General features: G+C 39.0%; 1 protein-coding gene across 1 annotated transcript; it reads left to right on the top strand.

The window, feature by feature from the left end:
* The first annotated feature begins 671 nt into the window (after window positions 1-671).
* On the top strand, window positions 672-22994 carry GPR37 (G protein-coupled receptor 37). The gene is made up of 2 exons (XM_025379515.1): window positions 672-2876; window positions 19512-22994. The coding sequence occupies exons 1-2, from the start codon at window positions 1854-1856 to the stop codon at window positions 20328-20330; spliced, it is 1842 nt and encodes a 613-aa protein (XP_025235300.1). The 5' UTR covers window positions 672-1853; the 3' UTR covers window positions 20331-22994.
* The last annotated feature ends 323 nt before the right edge of the window (window positions 22995-23317 follow it).

The following is a 23317-nucleotide window of genomic DNA, read 5'->3' as shown; positions in this document are numbered from 1 at the left end:
GTGTTTATTTCTTCCTCTATCATTTTCTCTTCATTAATTTGTCTATTTTATTAGCTATGCCCTGACAATTTTGACAGGGCTGTGGGGTGGGTAGAGTAGAAAGGTTGGAAAGGCATGGACAGTCGTGCTGGGAGTTCTGTTCAAGTAATTTTCTGCCTCCAGTCCTTTTCCACTACTTCATCAAATACAACTACCTCACTATGCTCTGGGTGGTACGAAGTAACCCATGGTAGGATGCTTCCTAACTCAGTGTTAAAGGTAATGATGCATCCTGAGCATTCTCCCTCTGCATCCCAATCCTGGAACTGGTAACTCCCTCTGCATCCCAATCCTGGAACTGGTAATTCCCTATGACTGACACCTCTGAGCTCCCATTCTCTCATATCTCACTCTAGAGACTACCTGAGGAGGTGAGGTTTCACCTTCTTACTCCCCGCGGACCCCCCTCCCCCGGCCACCCCTCCCCCGCCCCCTCACCCCTTAGAGCTGAGACCTGGGCATGCGCATCAGCCGCGACAGATTGGAGGGGACCCTGCTGCTCTCTCCCGTGCTACCCTCTTCCCTTCCCTCCACTGACCCCTCTCATATTCCGGTTCCCACCCCCACCCTCCACTCCCGCCCCGCACCCGCCCCCAGCCCGGGCTCGGGGACCTGTCAGGCTGGTTTCGACATCTGGGGAATTAACCTGTCCCGCCCATCCCTAGCCTCGAGCCGCGCAGGCTCCGCGCCTCCGCCCTTGTTCCCTCCCAGCTCCTCGGAGTGGAAGCCGCTACAAATGGCTTGAATGAAACGTGTGTGGGTTTAGTGAGTGGTGAACCACCAGGGGATCCCGTCTCCCCACAAACCAGTATCTCTCCGAGAAGGAGGCGAAGGAGTGGGAGGAGGCAACAAGCGAAGAGTCGAGCTTCGCGGGCGCGCGCAGCGACTGGAGCGCGAGGGCGAAGCCGGGCCACCTCCCCTTCCCGGCCGCGCACTGCCTGGCCCGCGGCGGTTCCAGGCACCACCCTCCCCGCCCCGGCTGCGCCCGCTGTGGCAGTGACTAGCTCCCGCGGCCAGCGGCACTGTCCACCGACGGGCAGGGGCCCTCTTCTCTCCCTTCTCCCCACGATTTCCTTCTCTGCGGCGGCACGCCGTCCAGCAGCCCGCTTCGCCCAGTCGTCAACTTTGAGCTGGAGGAGAAGCAACTTTGGCAGTGGCCGCGGGGTTGGAATCCCGCTTCTTCTCGGCAGCAGTAGGCTCTCAAGTCGCTGGGGTTCGGTGGGGCAAGAGTTTCGCCGGCGCATCAGCTCTGCTTCCGACTGTTTGCAACCTGTTTCCAGCGAGCTGGGAGCGGGGTTTTGACTGCTAGTCGTCTGGGGGAGGGGGACTTGTTTTTCTTTTCCTCTAGAGACCTCGGCTTGCAACTGGATAAAACACTGTCGAAAGGATGTAAATAGGCAGAGCAACTGTTGTTACCAAGAAGGCCACCACCCCCACTCAAAGGCAGTGAGGAGTGTGGGGCTTCGTCCGGGCTCCCCCGAGTCTCAACATAATCAACAGTCAGGTGTTGATTGCAACTTTTCAAGGTCAGTCACCGGGAGTAGCCTATTCCCTCTACGAACCTTGGAGGGCACACCTCGCTGGGACTGAATTTGGCTGAGAAATGCACAAGATGCCAAACGAGGAAGGATTGTATTGGGCGTGTGTGTGACCCCCAAGACCCTTCTTCCGCTATCCCCGTAATCTCCGGTTCCCCGCTACCCGGGCGGGGGTGAGTATGTGACATGTGCCTAACTCTCAGCAGCAACTTCGGCAGCAGGTGTCGATCCTAACTAAGCAGGAGCTGCGGCTGCCGGGTGTGCCCTCACCAAGCCATGCGAGCCCCGGGCGCGCTTCTCGCCCGCATGTCGCCGCTACTGCTTCTGTTACTGCTCAAGGTGTCTGCTTCTTCTGCCCTCGGGTTCGCCCCTGCGTCCAGGAACGAAACTTGTCTGGGGGAGAACTGTTCACCTATAGTGATCCAGCGCCGCGGCAGGGACGTCTGGGGACCAGGAAATTCTGCAAGAGACGTTCTGCGAGCCCGAGCACCCAGGGAGGAGCAGGGGGCAGCGGTGCTTGCGGCGCCCTCCTGGGACCTGCCAGCTGCCCCGGGCCGTGAACCGGCTGCAGGCAGAAGGGCGGAGGCGTCGGCAGCTGGACCCCCGGGACCTCCAACCAGGCCACCTGGCCCCTGGAGGTGGAAAGGTGCTCGGGGTCAGGAGCCTCCTGAAAGTTTGGGGAGAGGGAGCCCCACGGCCCTCCAGCTCTTCCTTCAGATCTCAGAGGAGGAAGAGAAGGGTCCCAGAGGCGCTGGCATTTCCGGGCGCAGCCAGGAGCAGAGTGTGAAGACGGTGCCCGGAGCTAATGATCTTTTTTACTGGCCAAGGAGAGCCGGGAAACTCCAAGGTTCCCACCACAAGCCCCCACCCAAGACGGCCAATGGACCGGCGGGGCACGAAGGGCGTACAATTGCACTCCCGGGCCGGGCGCTGGCCCAGAATGGGTCCTTGGGTGAAGGAATCCATGAGCCTGGGGGTCCCCGCCGGGGAAACAGCACGAACCGGCGCGTGAGACTGAAGAACCCCTTCTACCCGCTGACCCAGGAGTCCTATGGAGCCTACGCGGTCATGTGTCTGTCCGTGGTTATCTTCGGGACCGGCATCATTGGCAACCTGGCGGTGATGTGCATCGTGTGTCACAACTACTACATGCGGAGCATCTCCAACTCCCTCTTGGCCAACCTGGCCTTCTGGGACTTTCTCATTATCTTCTTCTGCCTTCCACTGGTCATCTTCCACGAGCTGACCAAGAAGTGGCTGCTGGAGGACTTCTCCTGCAAGATCGTGCCCTATATAGAGGTAATGCCTTCCAGGGGGGTCTCAAGCTATTGGCTTTATCTGTTTTCGGAATTATGACATCAGAGAACTGCTGCTGGATGCAACTACCTAGCTGAACGCCTTTCCTTTTTATCTGGGGCCCTCTTTCATTTCTCTTTTCAATCATTTATGCATGTATATATGTACAAAAAGAGGCAGTTTCGCGAAATCAAATTCATCTGCTCCTGTGCTGTAAAAAAAAATGATGATCTCACAATATACAGAATTGTTTTGTGTATAAATCTATCTCCCTGAATATGGTGTTATGCATATTTCTGATTTGGCACTTGTCAGAGATTTTAGGGTTAAATGAATGGCCAGCCTACGGTTGTCATCATCACAGCCTACAAGAAAAAAAAAAAAATCATTAGCATTTATTTACTAGTTATCTAGTGCTTCAATGTGACTTTTCCCCCAAGAAGATTATTGCATTTTTTTCTTAAACACCAGAGTTGGAGTAATATTTTATTGAAAGAAAGAAAGAAAATTATGTTTCTTTGTGAGTTGGCCTAATTATGTATTAATAACCTTTCAAATTAGTTTAAGTGTCTGGCTGTCTTCCATGCTATCCCATCTAAATTCTTAAAGTCATTTCTTGTTTCTCTCTTTTCTCATCTTGGTTTCTTAATTTTATTTTTGTGTGTTTGCGTGAACTTAAGCAAAAATAAGACTTTGGCCACAATTTGTTTAACATTCTCAAAGTTATACATTTGTCATTTGTTATAGGTGGAAAGATTGGCTATTTTAAGGGATTGACCCTAAGACTAGAAAATTTCTTGAGAAGAAGGGGGCACATCTAGTTTCCAAACTTTGGAAACAAAAATCATTTTGAGTGAAATTGAGTGTTTCATCCTACAGCTAGTGTCCTGGCCCACTATTGTGGTAGGTGGAATTTGCTCTTTATATGGCCTCTCTTTAAACACCAGCTCTTGGAAGGGGCCCAACTGTTTTGCTGCCAGTTGTGTTTTTAGCCAGCTGGCCCTTGATTTTCTCCATTCAGACTGTCCATTTCATTTATGGAAGCAGAAGAAGGGAAACTGTAAATATTCCACAGCCCCTGATCCTGTCTGGCACCAGGGCCTGTGACACTATGTTCAACATTGTTCCAGGCCTAAAGCTGGGGGATAAGTAAACAGAAAACAGTACCTACTTAGACGGACCAAAGCTGGAGACAGTAAATAAGACCCTCTGTTATCCTGACAGGGATCAGGTGCAGGATCATTCCATGACTATGAAATCAGCTGTTGCTACTTTAGTGGCATCCATGAGTTCTCCTGTTGCCAAGCTTGGCGTATCTCTGAAACATCTACTTTGTTTGGTAGACAGTTCATTTTTGAATTGTGAAGGAGGCAGTTGAACTCATGTTAGAGAATACGTGTCTATTTAACAAACTGCCTCTTCAAGGTCAGTTTCAAATTTCTTTTTTTTTTTATTAATCAGAAGAAATCGACTTATGCCAAAAAAAAGACAAAAGTATAAAGCGGACAAGAGAGGTACCTCAATGACAGAGAAGTGTATTGGTTTATCTCACTGGAAATGTACTGAACATGTAGAAATCTGTATCATTAGAGGAAAAACAGTAGGACAGAAAAAAGAAATTGGGGAAAGAAAAAAAAAAATCAAAGTTCTTGAAAGAACACCTTAAAAGAATATCAAATTCAGGAAAGAATATAAAGACTTTGGTTAATTTAATGAGATATAAGCATTTTGAGCAATGGCATTTATTATGTATGTATTTTAATTTTCTTTTTCCATAATTCTGAGTTTTTATGAATGTAATACTTTCATTTGTATTTCACTTTTTAATTTAATTAGTTCCTCAAGAGTGCTTTGTTTTTTACCTCTTATTATTAGTAAAATCGTCTACTTTCTGTATTTTTGCTTAATTTTTCCCCATCCGAATAGCTTTCTCTATTTTTCAGTTATTAGTGCTAGCGTTTATTTTTCTTAGAGAGTCAAAGGCTTAAAAAATTCACTCATTTGTTTATATTTTTTAAATTAGAGTATAATATACATTTTTACTGTTAAAATAGTGAGTGGAAATTTTAATATATAGCGTTTCTATATTTCTACCTAATTCTTATTACTCTGAAATAATTTTATAATGTTTTATACAAATAATTATTCGACAATATTGCTGACTTCATAATTCCTGATTACTGAGAGCAAGAACTACAGCCCAAATGTCAAAATAAAAGTGTGTCTCCAGGAGGCACTGATGTTTTCACAAAAGTAAGAGGTATTTAGGGTCTCTCGTATGTTGGGTTCCTGCAAAAACAGGCCCTGAGATGTAGATTTATTGGGGCATCAAGTTTATTGGATTGTGCTCTCAGGTTCAACACCTATTAGGGAAGGAAGAAAGCAGGATTGGGCAAAGGGAGAAGTTGAACTGTGATGCAGTTGCCACAAAGACCTCAGCTGACACTATTAGGAGCTTTAGGGCTGGGATGGCCATGCAGCCATATCCTAAATCGGGGCAAGAGGGCTCAGCCTTTACATCTCTTTATGGACCAGTCATTAGATGTAAGGCATTGGATGCAAGGCCGCTCCCAGGTTGGGGTATAACCTTGAGTTGGGTGGATCTCTTTGGCCAAGGGCAATTCCTAGAGAGAGATGCAGCTAAGCACTGTCAACCAATAGCCCCAACAGCTGGAGGAATCAGTGCTTCAATTCTTGAAGGACTTTAGAGGGAGCTATCTGGGTGGAAAACCACAGCATCCACTACAGTGGCCTTTTTTTTTTTTTTTTTTTTTTTGAGACAGAGTCTTGCTCTGTCTCCAGGCTGGAGTGCAGTGGCACGATCTCAGCTCACTGCAGCCTCTGCCTCCCCAGTTTAAGCTATTCTCCTGCCTAAGCCTCCCGAGTAACTGGGACTACAGGTGCATGTCACCACGCCTGGCTAATTTTTTTTTTTTTGTATTTTTAGTAGAGACGGGGTTTCACCATGTTGGCCAGGATGGTCTTGATCTCTCGACCTTGTGATCTGCCCACCTCTGCCTCCCAAAGTTCTGGGATTACAGGCGTGAGCCATGGTGCCCGGCCTACAGTAGCTTTTGAACAGTCATGTTAAATCAGACATAGATATGTTCTAATCCAACTCCCTCATTTTAAAGATGAAATTTGAAGCTCCGAGACTATCCTAAACATATATACCTAGTCAGTAGCCACCAGACCCTTGGTCTCAATGCTTCATGTTTATATTTGCTGATTAGACAAACATGTATGAAGCACAAGCTTTATCCAGTGAGTGTTTTCATTTCTGCTCTTTGGCATCTGAAACATTTTTTTCTTTTTTTTTTTATCCACGACACAGGAAAAAATAAAAACCTGTAAACATCATTTGTTATATAATGAAATGTATAGATTCTTTTGTTCTTAGGTTTCATCTTGTTTCTCAGTAATTTCTGCAGTAAGTTCTGCAGTTGATAGTTAATTAAAATTTTTAAAATTGCAATAATCTGAGACAACTATGCTTTTTAATGAGCCTAGCAAGATTACTTTAATGACCAAAAAGTTATATAGGTTACATTTTATGTTCTTAAAATCATGAAGTATGTTAGATTGGTGAAGGACATTACAAATATATTATATTCGTTCAAACTTTCTCCAAATCCCCTTCCAAAATTTTGCCTCTGACCTCAAGATTTTTAAAAATTGTTTGACATCTTGTCTCCTTTCATATTTCTTAATTTTGTCTTTCCTTCACTTGTTACTTTCTTATACTAATTTATTTCTTGGCTATTTTTCCTTTTTAAAAAAACTATGTATAATACCTTCTTATTGATTTATGATGTAACACTTACCATTTTCCAGTAATATGTGTAACCTTTTCCAGTGTTTTTATTTTAAAATTTTTCATAGTTAATTTTAAATTGTATTCTCAATTGATTATGATTGATTTTTACAATTTTTCTCTCCTAGCTTCTCTTTTGCTTTATTTTTCTTTTCTACCGCAGTTCTTTCTCCTCTACAGCTTGAGTATTAGCATAATCTGAAGGGAATCATGGAATTTTGGGGGAGATTTGGGTTTGTGTAGAAAAATAGGAGATATTTCTTAAGTAAAAACTATACTCTTTGTACTTTGCATTCAACTCCTCTTTCTATTTTAATTCGTTGGCCTAAAGCTTGAGGATAGCACCCAGCTTCCAAGGTCTATTGTGAGAAAGGAAGTTTTATGATGTTTAATATCGCTGTGAGTGAGAATGTTCTGGGAACTGTTGTAGTTGATGACTTTTCCTTTTCTATTCCAGGATTGTGACATCTTTATGGCCTAGTAATAAATCTCATAAAGACCAAGGACAAATGAAATGGTAGGAGAAGCCAGATAGGAGAGAAGAAAATTTGGATAGATGATGGCCATCCTCCTAGACACATCATTTTGAAGTGGTTTATTACATAGTCACAAGAAAAAAACTATACTCAGAACAAAAGTTGTATATGTAGTATGCTTTTATGTGTATTGGGGGAGGTGGAGATATGTGTGAGTGTGGATTGCAATAGGAGAATGGCAGAGGAGTTCCCTACCATACCTACCATTCACTTAGGAATCTAACAAGTGTTTAACACAAAATAATTTGGGCCAGGTGTGGTGGCACAACCCTGTAATCCCAGCACTTTGGGAGGCCTATGCAGGGAGATTGCTTAAGCCCAGAAGTTCAAGATAAGCCTGGCCAACGTGGCAAAACCCCATCTTTACAAAAAATACAAAAATTAGTGGGATGTGGTGGTGCATGCCTGTAGTCCCAACCATTCAGGAGGCTGGGGTGGGAGGATTGCTGGAACCCCGGAGGTTGAAGCTGCAGTGATCCATGATCATGCCACTGCATTCCAGCTTAGTTGACAGAGTGGGACCCTGTCTCAAAAAAAAGAAAGAAAAAAAAAAATTCAAATAATTCAGACATCGAATATGGCAACTGGAATGAATCTTTGCTCATTATTTAATGGAAGTCAGAATCAAGGTATCATCTGACCCAGATCCCAGGTAACAGATTAAGGTCTGTTTGTACATTAATTGGAGGTTTTGAATGATTGAGATTCTCTTTAGTTTAAAGAACTCACACCTCCATGGTGTGTTGTAGAGCAGAAGGCTTCAAATAATTATAATGAGATAACCCCAGATCTAACTGTATTTTTATTTTACTGGGATACAAAATTCCTGCACAGAGGTGGAGGGAGAATAAAGGGAACATGTCTTACCATGGCCTCTGGTCTGGGGATAATTTGTGACAAGTCTAGAATCTTTTCTAATGAGAGGAACCAGCTTCTCCAATGACTTTAGAAATACTGGCTTTAAATTGAGTGGAATAAATGGCTCTTTCATTGTCTTAGGTTGTAGCTAGCACTGACAAGTAAGAAAGGAAGGGTGTTTGGAGGTTGAAGATGATAGCGCTATACACCTATCCAATTCTACACAGATTTCCCTAGAACGCCTGCATTCAAGTAATAGAACATTTATCATGGCATATGGTAAATTTTCTTTGAGAGGTGGATTAGCCATTAGGTATTCTGCTGGACTTTTAAGTGGAAACATACTGTTCTATGAGCAATTTTAAAGTTACTAGTAGTAGTCTTAGGGAAAATGTACTCAATATATGAGAATGGTGCTGAACAAGTATTTTATGATTTCCCATTAATCTTTTAGTAATCATTTTGTATATTCTCATGCAAATGAAAATATTTAGCTGATGACTCTAACAGGAAGAAAAGTGTTTCTTAGAGTGTGTTTTTATTTATAACTTCATTTCTGAATGATGTATGGTGAAGTTAACTGAATTTGGATCTTACACAAGAAAGGAAAGCTTTATAGTATTCAAATAAGAAATCCAAATAGTTTCCTTAGCCATTGATTGTAATGAGAGCGTGTCCTTTTCTAAAGCTTGTCAATGAAGTATAAATAGGAAAATTGATTTATTTTACTTCCCTTCTGTAGATATTGTCTGGCATTCAGCTTTTAAGGATTATATATAAAACAGCAGCACCCAATAACTGATTAAAGAGCAATTTGAATACTTTATTATTTTCTGTAATCCTTTTACATAGATGTCATCATTCATTCATTTGTTCACCATTCATTAATTTATCAAATGTTTACCCGGTTTTTCTTGTATGTGAGGTACTATGTTAGGAGTGGGAAGGAGAAGGCAGTAGAGGAAGAGGGAGAAAAGTTTCCAAAGATGAATGTCAGAGATGAACCACTGCCATTAAAATTACAGAAAAGTAAAGTAATGTTCTACACCATGATGAATATTATAATAGAGGTTTGAACAAAGCATCGTGGAAGCTCAGAAATGGCACTGAATTGGGTCAGGTCACAGTTGTACTTGTTATGACCAGAGATGGAGAAATTAAAGGGAAAACTGTGCTCCCTCTAATTCTTTTCAATTATATTCTTACTATTAATCTTCATAAATGCCCATACAACCTAGATCCATGATGAAAAGTTACAAATATGAAAATGTTTTAATTCTTGCTTTTTTGTTTTCTTTAGCTTTCCCAGGATAGAAAGCCAATAATAATAATTGGCAAAATAATTCAGCAGATAGTTCAGTACTAGAAATTTCTTTTAAAATAGGAATTTGTGCCAGTGCCTAGGATAACTATCTCTGCATTACAGTTAGTCCTTATTAGCTATAAGGACACTAAATAAGTCAAAATTAAACATTTTACTTAAATGCATGGCTTATTTGGCAATGTAATAACAGTATATTAAATTTAGTTCTTTTCTTCTGAAAATATCAAAACATATACAAATTGTTTAATTTGACCTTAGAGAACCTAAGAAAGAAGATGGACAAGGGGGATACTTTAGACTCTATTGTGGAGTTGAGGAAAGGGGAGCATGATGAATGGATTTCCTCAAAATTAGATTCATCTCTCAAGCACATAATCAGAGTGAAGATTTATTGTGAGCTCCTGGGGGCTTCCAAGGTATCCTGTTATGTCAGCAAAGTATCCTTCCACAGAGACAAGGAAGCAAATAGGTCTGCAGAAGTAAAACAGATATAAGCTTTTGAGTTTACGGAAGGCTGAGTGGGTGAGGGTCTACCTTTGCTTTCATACTTAGGCTGCCTGGACCTTGATACAGTTTTTACACCTTTAATGGCATTCATCTTATGTGCTGCAGCCTGAGTTAACGGTATCCCATTGGAAGCACATGGACCTGTGTCTGGGATGTAGACTGTGGGAGAGGTCTGGGAAGGCAGCTACGCAGTGCAGTTTGTCTCTGCCTTTACACTTCTGCTCCATCCTCCAGGGATGCGCCTGTCATTTCACTTCCCAAGAATTGACCTGCCAAGGTCCAATAATGAACTCAACCTTGTTGCCAAGACTAACTCTTAAATATCCTAATTGAATAATATTCTTTGTGCCAGAAGAGATGATCTCATCCAAAATTTCAGAGTGGAGTTGAGAATGGGATTGCTGCAACCTCAAATATGGAGGGTCTTTTTTTTAATTTGCAAAGTAAGTGTAGATACTTTTCATAAAAATTCCATAAAATGCAGGATATGATCACTGTGCCAGTCTTGTTCTTGAGACAGAATACTTTCCATTTGTAAATTTGTGATAGTTTTCAGTGTTATCTGTACACTTGGATGGTTCATAACATTCATTAATGAGGCCAGGGTCATTGATTTGATCCCTGCCTAGAATGAGACATTCTCATTAGGTCTGTAACTCTACTCAGGGATGTTACTTTTTTTATTTTTTTTCAAAATAGCCCCTTCCTCGTCAATTCCCATCTTCAGGGCCTATCTTTACTATAGTCTCCCTAGTTCAAATCCTTTTTATATAGGAAAAGCATCTGATAAGCCAATTCGCATCAGGATGTGTGATTTAGAAATAACTGCCTTTTATAAGAAGATTGCATCAAGAAAGAAACTTCCTTAACAGACTACCAATGGTGAAATTTTGGTTAAAAGCAGATAAATTTTGTCCTAAAATAGGATTTTTCAATTTTATTAAAATCTTGATGAACTAAATACAAATAATCTTGTTTTTAGTTTGAATTCACAATCATGCAAATCAATGTCATTAGCCAGAAAGGGAAATATGTAAAAATGTGTTACTACTTTTTGGAAACTTATCAGAACCCCAAGGTAAACAACTGAAATTCCAAGTCACTTTAAGATTGATTAGGAACATCATAATAATACCAAAGATTGAAAACTGGACTGTGGGCTTGGGGAAAATATTACATTTTGAAATGATTTTGTAATTCCTGAGAATAAACATGGAATCTTTAGAATCTAATGTAGATGGTTTATATCTTAAGACAAAATGATGCTAATCTGCTTCATTTACATTTTTATTTTAATAAACACCTGACAGATTGATAGGAATTATAATATGTTAGACAGGTTGTAGTTAAATGAATTTTTTTAACCCATATAAGGAATGTACTGTGCTATAGATGTGATAATTGGTAAGAAACCTTAATTCAAGATAGGACTATAAAGGGAAAGAGGATTTATGGAATGAAGACAAGTTTTGGGAGAATATGTTGATTTTTAAATAGTCTTAAATGGTTTTTAAAATAAGTAAAGCATGGTATCAAGCTTAGACAAAAGAAAAGAAGGTAGAGAATGAGGCAGTAATGACAGTTGATAGTTGATGCTTTCAAAATATTTTTCCCCCACGGCATTGGGAATCACATACAAATGGAATAGTCTGAGTATATTAGAAATAAATGGTTATTTATTATATGTGGGCATGTCAGACTAAATATCAGTTTATAAGGATAAGAAGCCTTCCCTTTGACTGTGGAAGAGTGGCTGCCAGAGTTCTGTTTCATTCCAGAGAGTGCACAAGCAGTGTGTGCACGCATGTAAGGGATGGGGAAAGTCTCTCCTCTGTTTTTGGTTTAGAAATACTAATCTAAGTGTGTCACTGCCACAGTATCATGATCTGCATACACTCCAAAATGAAGACCTTTTGGAAAAGGTCATCTTATTCAGGGCAGTCTGATAAACAGTGGCTCTGATAAACGTGCTCCCCAACTCGTGCTCAAAAAAGTATCTCCCATGGGAAGCTGCCCTGAAATGCTGCAAGGACAAGGATAATGGAAAAATGCAAGAAGAAGCCAAAGACATACAAGCTCCAGCCATTTAGAGGCTCTACCCTGTGCTCATCCTGCTCTTTTCCTGACTGGTTGTTAGGCCTGTAACCACTGACATAATAGGTTATCATTCACGACCCAAATGAATGGGTTTTCATAACAATAATGCCCTTGTTTTGAGGGTTACTTGTAAACAAAGGACAGCACATAAATAGATGTACTTAAATATTTTTTATGTAAACTATAAGCCAAGCTAGAATGCAGTTAACAAGACCTTGGTTAGAAATTTTCCTATTTTATAAAAATCAGTGTATTCTAGTCACTTCACTGTACTTGAGCATGTAGATTCAATTTCATAGGATGGCAATTTTGCTTAGAAGGACACTGTTTTGTTTTTTCTTTCCCCATCAGTGTTATCACTGATTTGTACCAGAAAGTTTGGCGAAAGACACAATTTACTTTATGACTTGTATTTTATGGGTTCTGTGTTGTGTATTTCACATCTTACTCTCATTTTTAATCTTTTTTTTTTTTTTTTTTTTTTTTACTTGTCTGCAGTAAGCTTCTGAGAAATGCAGCAATAGCTAAGACAGGATCTCTGTAGATTACTGTTTTTCGTAAAGCATCCATGGGCTCTTTCTTCATATCATTTTGAATGAACAGACATTTAAGCACAAAGTGGCAATGGTAGCCCAGGTTCCTCAGGTCCTGATAGTCGCTTTAAATAAGACTTGAGCAGTGGGACAAATGAAATCTAGTTATATGTTGACTTATAAAGTATGCTTTATACCTTTTATTAAGTATTTTGCCTTATACGTTTCTTTCTGTTTGTACTTTTGTTTTTTTTTTTAACAGAAACCTAGGGAAACATGGGAATTAAAATTACTGGAAAGAGCAATACACTTTTTCTTATTTTATCAAGAGATAGTTTCACTCTGAATCTTTCCCCAAAGTCATTGTTGTCATATAACTTACTGACTGGGTTAATTTCTCATCAGTGGTATAAAGTAGCTGTCTTAAGTTGGACAGCATAGGTGCTGAACCAAAATTTGGAACTCATGATCTCATAAATACAAGTTTAACAGAGGGACAAAATATTTGAAAGCTGAGGTATATTTATGGTTCTCATAACTACCAAGTTGGGTTTCTCTAAATTCAGTCTTGCCAGTGGTGGTAAGGGACTAGATGAGGACCCGTATCATTTCCATGCAGGTGATTGTATTTGTACTCCTTCATTATCCTAACCAAACTACCTGTTTTTTGTTGGTTTCTTTCTGTAACAAAATTTAAAAGGTAACTCAAGAAACCATTCACAAAACCTTCCATTATATTTTCAAAATCCTCCATACTTTATAGGTTTCTTTTTTCACTTTGCAGTAGGCTTTCATAGTGTATCCTATCAGCATCCACAAATAAGGGGAGAAATACATATCACCTTACTCCTTCTTAAGAAGACTGAGGCAAGGAAAAGATGAGGACTCATCTGTCAGGGTACTGAATGTCGCTTGAATATTGAACATCTGGAATGTCACTTGAAATATCTGGATCATTAAATTGAGCCAATTGCACTTTGACTGTAATTGGGAATAAGCCTTTTTAGATGACTTCAAACTGGAGTTTTGTTAGAGTTAGAAAAACATTCAAAATATAGAATATAATAAAGTTATTTTATGAGTGATTTAAGCCCTTAGTATTCATTCTCCAGTATCTTATAAATCTCCAAATGAGCAAATAGTGTAATAGCATAAATTTTACCTCTAAAATTATATCATTGTAAGAGAAAATTTATCTATTTGTTATCTCTATATTATCATATAAGAAAAAACTTAAGAAACCCATCCAAACTTTAAATGATTTATTTAATGATTTTCTAAATGACTAAAGTAACATATAAAGCTAATGGCAATCATTCCTGGGCTATTTTTTTTTCCCACACGGGAGCAAACTTTTACAACTTTATAAGAGTTACTGTGTATGTCAAGAGCAACAAAGAGTACATTTAGACATGAATTTCAGGTGGTCTTCAAGTTCTCTTTCCTTTTTGTACCATCCTTCTATTGCACGGATTTAAATAGATACTTCAGTTAAAATACAAATCATTACTGTACTGCGTTGTTAATAAACAGTCAAACTGACAATCCCAAAGTTATCCTAGTCTAATAGACTAAGTAGGACATAGATGATATTTGCAAAGATTTAGATCACGTCTCTTGAAATGCAAGTATTTATCAGGAGATGTTTTACAATTTGGTCAGCCTGTAAAGCTAGTTAGACATCTGTAGCAATTTCCCTAAGAGATATTGTGAAATTATGTTTGTCTTCCAATCTTGTTAAACTAGTGATTCTCAACTGCAGTCTCCAGGCATACATGGGTATATCCCAGATCAAGGGGAGTCACAGCAAGCATGCCAGAAACTGTTAGTGAATCCTCTCTGCCTAGTAGACTGCAATGAGTCATTCCATATATAAAGCAACTTGCTGGCTGCATGGTAGCAGGTGGGAGATAGTCAAGAAATTCTGTCATGGATTCCAAACCTTTTGAGGATAAAATACCTGCTATATTCATCATTGTTCCCAGCAGCAGCTACAGTATATTTTGTAGGTGCTCTCTCTTTCTCTCTTAAAGACAAGACACACACATATAGCATTGTGCTAATGCGGTGGTCTCTTTGCTAGTAATACAGTGTTCAATAAAGGCATAATGATACTAAAATTGGGACACTTTAGGGGTGATCAAGAAGAATGACCCTAAACCCCTTCCTTTGGCATCCAGAGCCTCACTGCTCCACATGTGGACTAGGTGGGAGCTGAAGGAGCTTTATTGCTGTTACTCTGGGACACAAAGAAGCGCAGAACATTGTTGTTTGAAAGATCTTAGAGTTGTTTATTTTGATTCCTTTGCCATCTCTGTATTCTAATGCCAATCCTCTCAAAATGCTCAATATCGTATTTTCACCAATAGTTAAAATTGCATTTCTAAGTTTCCTCTGATCTTGAAATTCTCAAAGTTAATAGTCTTGTCTATGAAAAGTGTTTACAGTTCTGCTTTTGTTGCTGTTAATTATTCCTCCCATTGCAGTTTAATTAATAAGAGATTGCATCTTACTCATTCAGTCTCTCCGGATGTTGCTTCAAAGAACTACCCATCTAAGCCAATACTTAACAGCTTTACTCCCAAGAGCATATTTCATGGTGATATTGAATTTTAGCAATCAGATGTGGGCATTAAATGCAGAAGATCTGGCGTTCATGATGCAGTTTTATAATTGCACATAATTGCACTATTCATCTTGGTAGAATTTTTAATAAGCTGTATGTAAACAAGTATATTTCAAAATTGTGATAGAAATGTTTTCATGTTGCTCCAACATCTAGGAATTTTAATTACATGGATAGATTTCATGTTTGGGTAAGCAGAAATTAGAATGCCACTCATTATTCATATGATTTTTATCAATTAATTTCTGAGATGTGCAGTTAATTCTTTACACATGTTTAAAGCCTCCTATAAATAATTCAGAAAAGTACAGACAGGGCCTGTGTACATTTCTTGCTCTTTCACACCCTAAAATATAGTACATAAGTGAATTTACAGAAAAAAGATCTGAAATGATATCACTGCAGGAAGTGGCAGCAGGAGAGAGTAGATGTCTAGGACTGGCATTTGGGCTGCAGTTGCTCTTGGCAACTGCGTCCCAAGTGCTGGCTACATTTGGAGCAGGGCTACTTTCTTCATTGGCACCTTCAGCAACTTTCACTGTTGCTCTTGTGACCTTTCTGGACTGCTTACCCTGTTGCAGCTGGATCCTAACTGCAGAGAGTACCATCAGAGAAAAGTTCAATTTGAAAACAGGAGCCTGGATATAGGAGCTTTTTGAAATTTGTATATGAAATCTGGGGATGATTCCTTAATTCATGATTTATCAAAAAGACAACAAATCATGTATGTTTGAGCTTTTGACTTGGTACTAACGCTTTTGGGAATATGAAGAATTGAGCATCCTCAGATAAAACAAGTGTAGAATTCCTGACGATAAGTTGGAACACATGTAAATCTTGCTTAACATTTGTCCTGGCTTTTGTCATCTTATGACATTGAAGGTAAAGGACCTGGAAAAACATTGTTTTGCTTTCTTAGGCAGTTAACATCTTCTAATTAAGAGCGGATGTGCAGCACAGCTTCTGATATCTAAGGAGTTGGTAATCTAACACACCCATCTTAATACCTGTCCACCCACACGCATTTGCCATTACCTTTCATTAAAGACTGTAACTTCCTGGAGTTAGGTATGCAGTTACTAGCATTTGTGATAATTGATCCATATTTTTTCAATCTGTAGATTTAAAACTAGGGAGATTAATAGAGAAGATGCTATCTTTTGTGCATTGTGTGTTCTTAGCAAGTAATGATAGAAAACCACCAAGCAAATAGATGTTCTGAGCCCCTAACAGATTGCCTCTCCTCAGAGTCTCCAGTATTTTTATGTTACTGAGCTTTCCTTTTAATAGAAATCCTATTCATGATTTCAAAAGGATGCATAGCATAAACTTTGGTAGCTTTGTTTATGTGGACTCACTTGGGCTATGAAGTGACGGGGAAGCATGCACACAGATTTGCCTTAGTGAAGATGGCATGAAAGACTTGACGAGGGTCTCTGATAGTTGAAGAAGTTTTGTTTGTTTTCTTTTGTTTTTAACAGACTTAAGAGAAATGAATCAAAACATTTGAAAAACTGGTATACAAATGTCGTTTCAAAAATCTATAAATTAATGTACTGTAATTTCTATGTGATACGGTTTGATACAGAATTTTAGAAAGTGGCCAGCCATTCTTAGATGTCTTCAAGTGTGGCAATTGCTGACCTTTTAAAACATAATCATAAGACAGTTGTACAAGGAGGACCTCAATTTTAGAATTATTTTGTGCCTCCAGCATAGATGCAAAACAAATTTTCATCAATGTGAACAATTTTTAGTTTGAAAGTTAATTATTAAAAGGTGAAAGTGGAGATTTTTTTTTTTTTTGTCATTTGAAGTCATATTAGGTTGATGTTTCTTAAAAGTTTGGAGAATAAGAATTGTGGTGATAAGTCCAGTCATGCCTCTTTATCTGCACTGATCTAGAGCTTTGCTAGCCACATTTTTTTCATTTTTGCTTTTAATATAGTTAACACCTCATTATACCTCATTTTTAGACTGTCTCCACTAATAGTTATGAGAGTAGTCAGGGCGTACATACAATGTCCTTATTTTCTGTATTAGAACTAGTAGACACCGTCTGATATGTAGCGTACAAGGAGAAAATATTTGACATTGGAACTGTCGAAATCCACAAGGCAACTTGCCATAGCTCTGGGGAGAGTGACAGCTTGAATGTAGTAGATAAACAACTAATGTTTTGAGTACTAAAATTGTATGACAAATGGTTTCCCTTTTGTCAACATCATCCCTTTGACTTTTAAAAACTTAGATGTTAACATTATACTTACATTTCCCCTGCCCCTTTGCCAGGGAATGGCCTATACCATGCTTCTTAAACCTTCCTACCAGCAGGCAGGGGAGAGCCAATGCATATATTCGAGTTGTCTGGGGTGTAGACCAAAGCATTCCATCCACCCAGGGAGTTTTCTTTTAGTCTCATATTTTATCTGAAACCTTATTGACATTTTACCTTTTACTCATTGTTCTTGTTTAAATACATAGATAATGACTACACTTATTACATATTAAATTACTTAAATTTTCCCCCAAATATTTAAGTAGATTTAATATTGCCAGGTGATTGCTGTGTTCATGTTGTAACTTTGAGAACCATCGTCCCCATCTTGGTTGACTATGATGTGCTTGAGGGAAGGGACTGCTTCTTGTAGCTTTCTATTTTCTCGACACCAAGCATAGTGCTCGGCATAGAGTTGATATCAATAAATGGATGCTTGTGTTGGATATGTATGTGTTTACCCCATATGAGTACATGTACAATGCTTAATAAATGTTTTATAAGTAAATGAAATGATAGCATGCTTACATTAGGAACGTGTGTTTATATTCCTGGAAAGCCTCCATGTGAAAAAAAAATAGGTACATATTTTTGGTTCTTAACCTTTAAATGTTGACTTTTTTAGATGTCTGGACCATATGCTTACAAGAACAGTGCCTTTTTGAAGACAGTTTTTCATGTGGTTATTGTCAACGAGTTTTCTGCTCTAAAATTTTCCTGTGTTTGAGATATCTAGACCTTCTTTTTGGCTACTTTCTGCATATTTTCCTGTATTTTTACAGGTTCTATTTTCTTTGATTTTTTGAAGTATGTCCTATTTCTTTAAAGTTGATATACATACCTATTTTATGATAAATATATTTTTTATGTCTGATCCTGTATCTTTGGCATATAAATTCGTAGTGGCTAATTGTCTCTTGCATATTGTGACTTTTGATTTTGTGAACCTGTGTCCCTTGAATTTTAACTATAGGATTTTTTGAGGTCTGGTTTTAAAGTACATTCTTCCAGAGAGGATTTGTTTGATTTTTACCAGGTGCCTGGGATTATTTTAAATTGTATTTTGGGTTTTCTGAGCCACGTAGATCCTGGAAATTCTGATCCTCACACCATGTAAGTTCAGGCTCCTGGTTAGAATTTGCCATTTTTTGCCTCCTTTCCCCCCAGTTCATCCAGACCCAAATCCTGTCATATAGGCAGATTTCTTCATTATCTCCTTACGCCTCTAAAGATGTCAGCATTTGAGGAGTTCCAAATTCATAGGGAGTCTTTGACCCAATCCCCACCCACATTGGCCCCAGCTCTGTTTCCTGCCCCTGTGTACCTGTGTACCCATTTTTCTAGCTAAAACTAACTTGAAACCCTCACCAGGACTGGCAGGTGCCCCTAAGGTAAACACGCAGCATGAACAGGGAGGAGTCTCTGGCCTGTTTGAAATTTGTTTCCTTTTTGATTTTGGCCTCTGGAGAATTTCCCTTTCTTGTTTTCCATAAGTGTATACCTTTGAAAATAATACTGTCATACTTTATTTTGCATTTAGGAAAAATTGGAGGAGCCCTCTCATCATTTAGTCCATTGGAGACAATAAACTCTTTGGTATTTGCTGTCTGTAAGGCACACTACTGACCGTCACACTGGAAAACATGAGCATCCTGGTCAGCAATGAAAATGGGAATTTCTGCACTACCCTGACTCCTTATCTAGCTCTCCTAGTGGCAGACACTTTCGTGGTGAATAAGATTTTTAGTGTATCTGGGTTCTTATCTATAATAAAAAGGGATTGGACTAGCTGATCTTTATGGATCCTTCCAGTCCTAAATGTTCTGCACTCCATGACCCTCAACTCACTACAGTTTATTTTCTATTTTTATGCTTACAATGATTCAGCTGATGTCCTGAGCCCAGTTACCCATGCCTTATTCTGGAAAACTGTTCTCTCTCTCTTATTTTCATTTATGTATCCTTTTTTTTTTTTTTTTACGGTTTTGCCAATCTGCATTTATTCCCTAGTGCTTTGATCTTTCGGGGGACACTGGGAATAAATGTCTTCTCTGTTCCCCCACAGGTCGCTTCTCTGGGAGTCACCACCTTCACCTTATGTGCTCTGTGCATAGACCGTTTCCGTGCTGCCACCAACGTACAGATGTACTATGAAATGATCGAAAACTGTTCCTCAACAACTGCCAAACTGGCTGTTATATGGGTGGGAGCTCTACTGTTAGCACTTCCAGAAGTTGTTCTCCGCCAGCTGAGCAAGGAGGATTTGGGGTTTAGTGGCCGAGCTCCAGCAGAAAGGTGCATTATTAAGATCTCTCCTGATTTACCGGACACCATCTATGTTCTAGCCCTCACCTACGACAGTGCGAGACTCTGGTGGTATTTTGGCTGTTACTTTTGTTTGCCCACACTTTTCACCATCACCTGCTCTCTGGTGACTGCGAGGAAAATCCGCAAAGCAGAGAAAGCCTGTACCCGAGGGAATAAGCGGCAGATTCAGCTAGAGAGCCAGATGAACTGTACGGTAGTGGCACTGACCATTTTATATGGATTTTGCATTATTCCTGAAAATATCTGCAACATTGTTACTGCCTACATGGCTACAGGGGTTTCGCAGCAGACAATGGACCTCCTAAATATCATCAGCCAGTTCCTTTTGTTCTTTAAGTCCTGTGTCACCCCAGTCCTCCTTTTCTGTCTCTGCAAACCCTTCAGTCGGGCCTTCATGGAGTGCTGCTGCTGTTGCTGTGAGGAATGCATTCAGAAGTCTTCAACGGTGACCAGTGATGACAATGACAACGAGTACACCACAGAACTCGAACTCTCGCCTTTCAGTACCATACGCCGTGAAATGTCCACTTTTGCTTCTGTCGGAACTCATTGCTGAAGGACAGTACTTGGTTGGGTCAGATTTATTTGTTTGATTTTCATATCCCGTGAAAGTTTTTAATTCATATTTTTCCTTATAGGGAAAAATGCAAAAAAGAAACAATAAAGAAAGAAATATTAACTACTGTAGAACTGATTTTGCAAATTAATATTTGTGCTTTGAAAAAAAGTTTCTATTTAGTTATTTAAGAAGAATGAGAAGGCCAATAGTTTTAGATCATTTTATCTGGTATGGTGCTAATATTTTATTTGAAAAAAGTTACTGCAACTTAACTTAAAATTGCTAACGTTTTTTCTTCTTTTAAAAATACAATTATTGTATATTGATTATAGCCATGTGATTTTGTAGGTTATTTTATATTTGAGTTGTGATTGAAAGTATGTTGTATATGGTATTGTGAGATGATTTGTACTTGGAAGCATTCACAAAGTAGCGCCAAATAAATTACACTTTATTCTTTAATGTCATTGTCAATCTACTTTTAACCAATATTCAATAAATCTTCTAATTGCCTTAAAGATACAATTACTGGTTCTATGCACAATTTAAAACCGGCCTTACTGTTTTATAACCTATTTTCTTTTAAGGCAGGTAATCATTATGTCATAAAGAAGTTTTTCTAATAGCAGTATTTTATATGCATGATTCATAAAACTATGTTGTATGTTAAAACAAAGCTGTATTTTTAATATTCAGGTATAGATGTCAAGTTACTTCTGAATACTTATAAAATATGAATAAATAGCAGAATAGGAAGAAAGTTTCTTTTTTAAAAAATTTGCCTTTGAACTAGCACATAGAGCTACAGGTTTTCCCTTGAGGAATTCTGGGCAGAATCAAGAGTTTTAAAATGCAGTTGTCATCTGATTGCCTCTGAACACTGACCTTTGAAGCTTTGTGAATCCTACGTATAGCACTCTGAGTTCTAATTTTTCTCCTTTTGAAAAATAAACTTGATGAAATCTATACAACTTAATTTCTTTAAGTGCAATGAAAGTATAGGAGTGGAATAATAAAATATATATTTTTATTAGAACATTCAAATACTACCTTTAACTTGATACTTCATAAACTCTGAATAAAAACCTAACCTCCTCCAATGGGAATATTTGAATCCCCTCTTTTGCCTCTTCGGGAGTTTGAAGTGCAGCAATTGTGTAGGATGCTTGCTGTGTGGGAACACGTCTAACTCAGATGGCAGAGGCCATGACCTAGTGACACAGTCATATTTAAAAGCTACCAAAGAAGAGATGTGTAGTTGAATGCTTTTGTCTTCAGAAAAATCTTATTTTAGGGGAAGCCAGTTTTCTTGCTGGGAAAACGTATTTTCTGCTTGTTGATTTCTGTTCTACTCAGCACAAGTAAGTCAGTATTCCTTTTTTCCAAATTATAACGTGATGTTATTTAAAAATCATTAAAGAGATTGGTACAGGTGAAACTCGAGTTAACTAAATGGGAATGTTCAGGCTATCTCCTTTTTCCCTGTCCAATACTTTTCAAAGGGATTTCCCCCTCCATTGTGTGTATCCTGTGGGATCTGCAGGAGAATTAAAACAAGGCACCCTTGTCTTCTTATAGATCCCTGTAATACATCTTTGGAAAATTTCTCAAGAGGACATCTGAGTTAGGTTTTGGCTGCTGAGCAGGTCAGCAGTTGTGATTCCATAGTCTCTCTCTTGACAGTCACTTTTATAAATCAAGGAACAATAGAGCATGTCATGTAGAAAAGATTCCATCCTATTACCTGAGTAACTAAAGGTAAGTAGGTCACAGCCTCAGACCTTACAAAATCAGGTAGGGATGACATGGATGGGAAGGAATAAAATAAAAACATAGACAACTATGATATAAGCTGGGGCTTGTTAGGTGCCTCAGGAAGGTGTGAAGTTCTGTGATAGTTCGGAGCAGAGGGAACACTTGTCGGATTAAAAGAGAGCGTGAAAGGCTTTATGAGATAACTGGATGGGTGAGCTTTTAGAAGGAGCTGATTGATGAAAGATTGTGTGAGGAGTGGACACCTCAGGAGGAGAAAGGTAACTTATGAAGGAATAGAGGAAGAAATCACTGGGCGTTATTGAAGAATAAACAGCCCAGTTTGACTTCTGTGCTACGCGTGCATAGAAACCTTGCAGAAAATATTAATGAAAATATGCACCAAGGCCTCTAGTAAAAGGGCCATGTTTTGAAAGATGTTTAGATGTTGGTGCTTCAGGAAATGGGGCTTTGCTTTTAAGGTTTTTGAGTATGGAGAAATAGTATCGCAACTCTGCATAGGAAGATTAACTTGCAAACAGTTTAAATAGGCTGGTAGGGGACAGTCTGAACATGAAAAAGCAACTAGGAAGCTATTATAAGAGATTGAACCACAATGGAGGCAGCGGGAACTTAAATTTCTTTTTTCATTTATACTTACCTTTCAACTTTTTGTAGTTGCAACATGTACTTTCTTATTGAATCCTACCTCTGTCAAAGTGGAAACTTTAATAACTCAAAATAAATTGTCCCAAGTATAAAGTGATTTCAAAGTTTTCTCATAGTCTTGCGTTTTTCACAAAAACCAATTTCTATAACACACTTTAAAAAAATTGTTAATCATTTCTGTTCAACATTTCTCCGGTCTAGATCCTAATCCAGTGTCTTCCGCTCCTCATTAAACAACAACAACAACAAAAAGAAACTCACAGCTAAGATTAAGTTCAGTAAAATTTTGATTAATCAGAAAATGCTAGGAATGGCATTTTGGTTACTTAACAGGAACACTTTCGTGGTTTCAGGGTAGTCAATGAAAATATTTTCAAAATCTGTGTCTATATCTATAACTGGATATTATAATTAACTCAATTTAACATTTATTTGATTCGCAATTTTGAAGCCTTTGAATATATGACTTCAAGCAGTAAGAAAGATGGAGTGATGGTGAGAAGATAAAGGTGAAGTGGTGCTCGGAGGGATTAGTGGTTGAGAGGGAAGAAGGTAGGAAGAAG

Source organism: Theropithecus gelada, chromosome 3 (genome assembly GCF_003255815.1).
Source record: "Theropithecus gelada isolate Dixy chromosome 3, Tgel_1.0, whole genome shotgun sequence".
Lineage (NCBI taxonomy): Eukaryota > Metazoa > Chordata > Mammalia > Primates > Cercopithecidae > Theropithecus > Theropithecus gelada.
The sequence above is the reverse complement of the archived record's forward strand: the minus strand, read 5'-3'. Positions and strand labels throughout refer to the sequence as shown.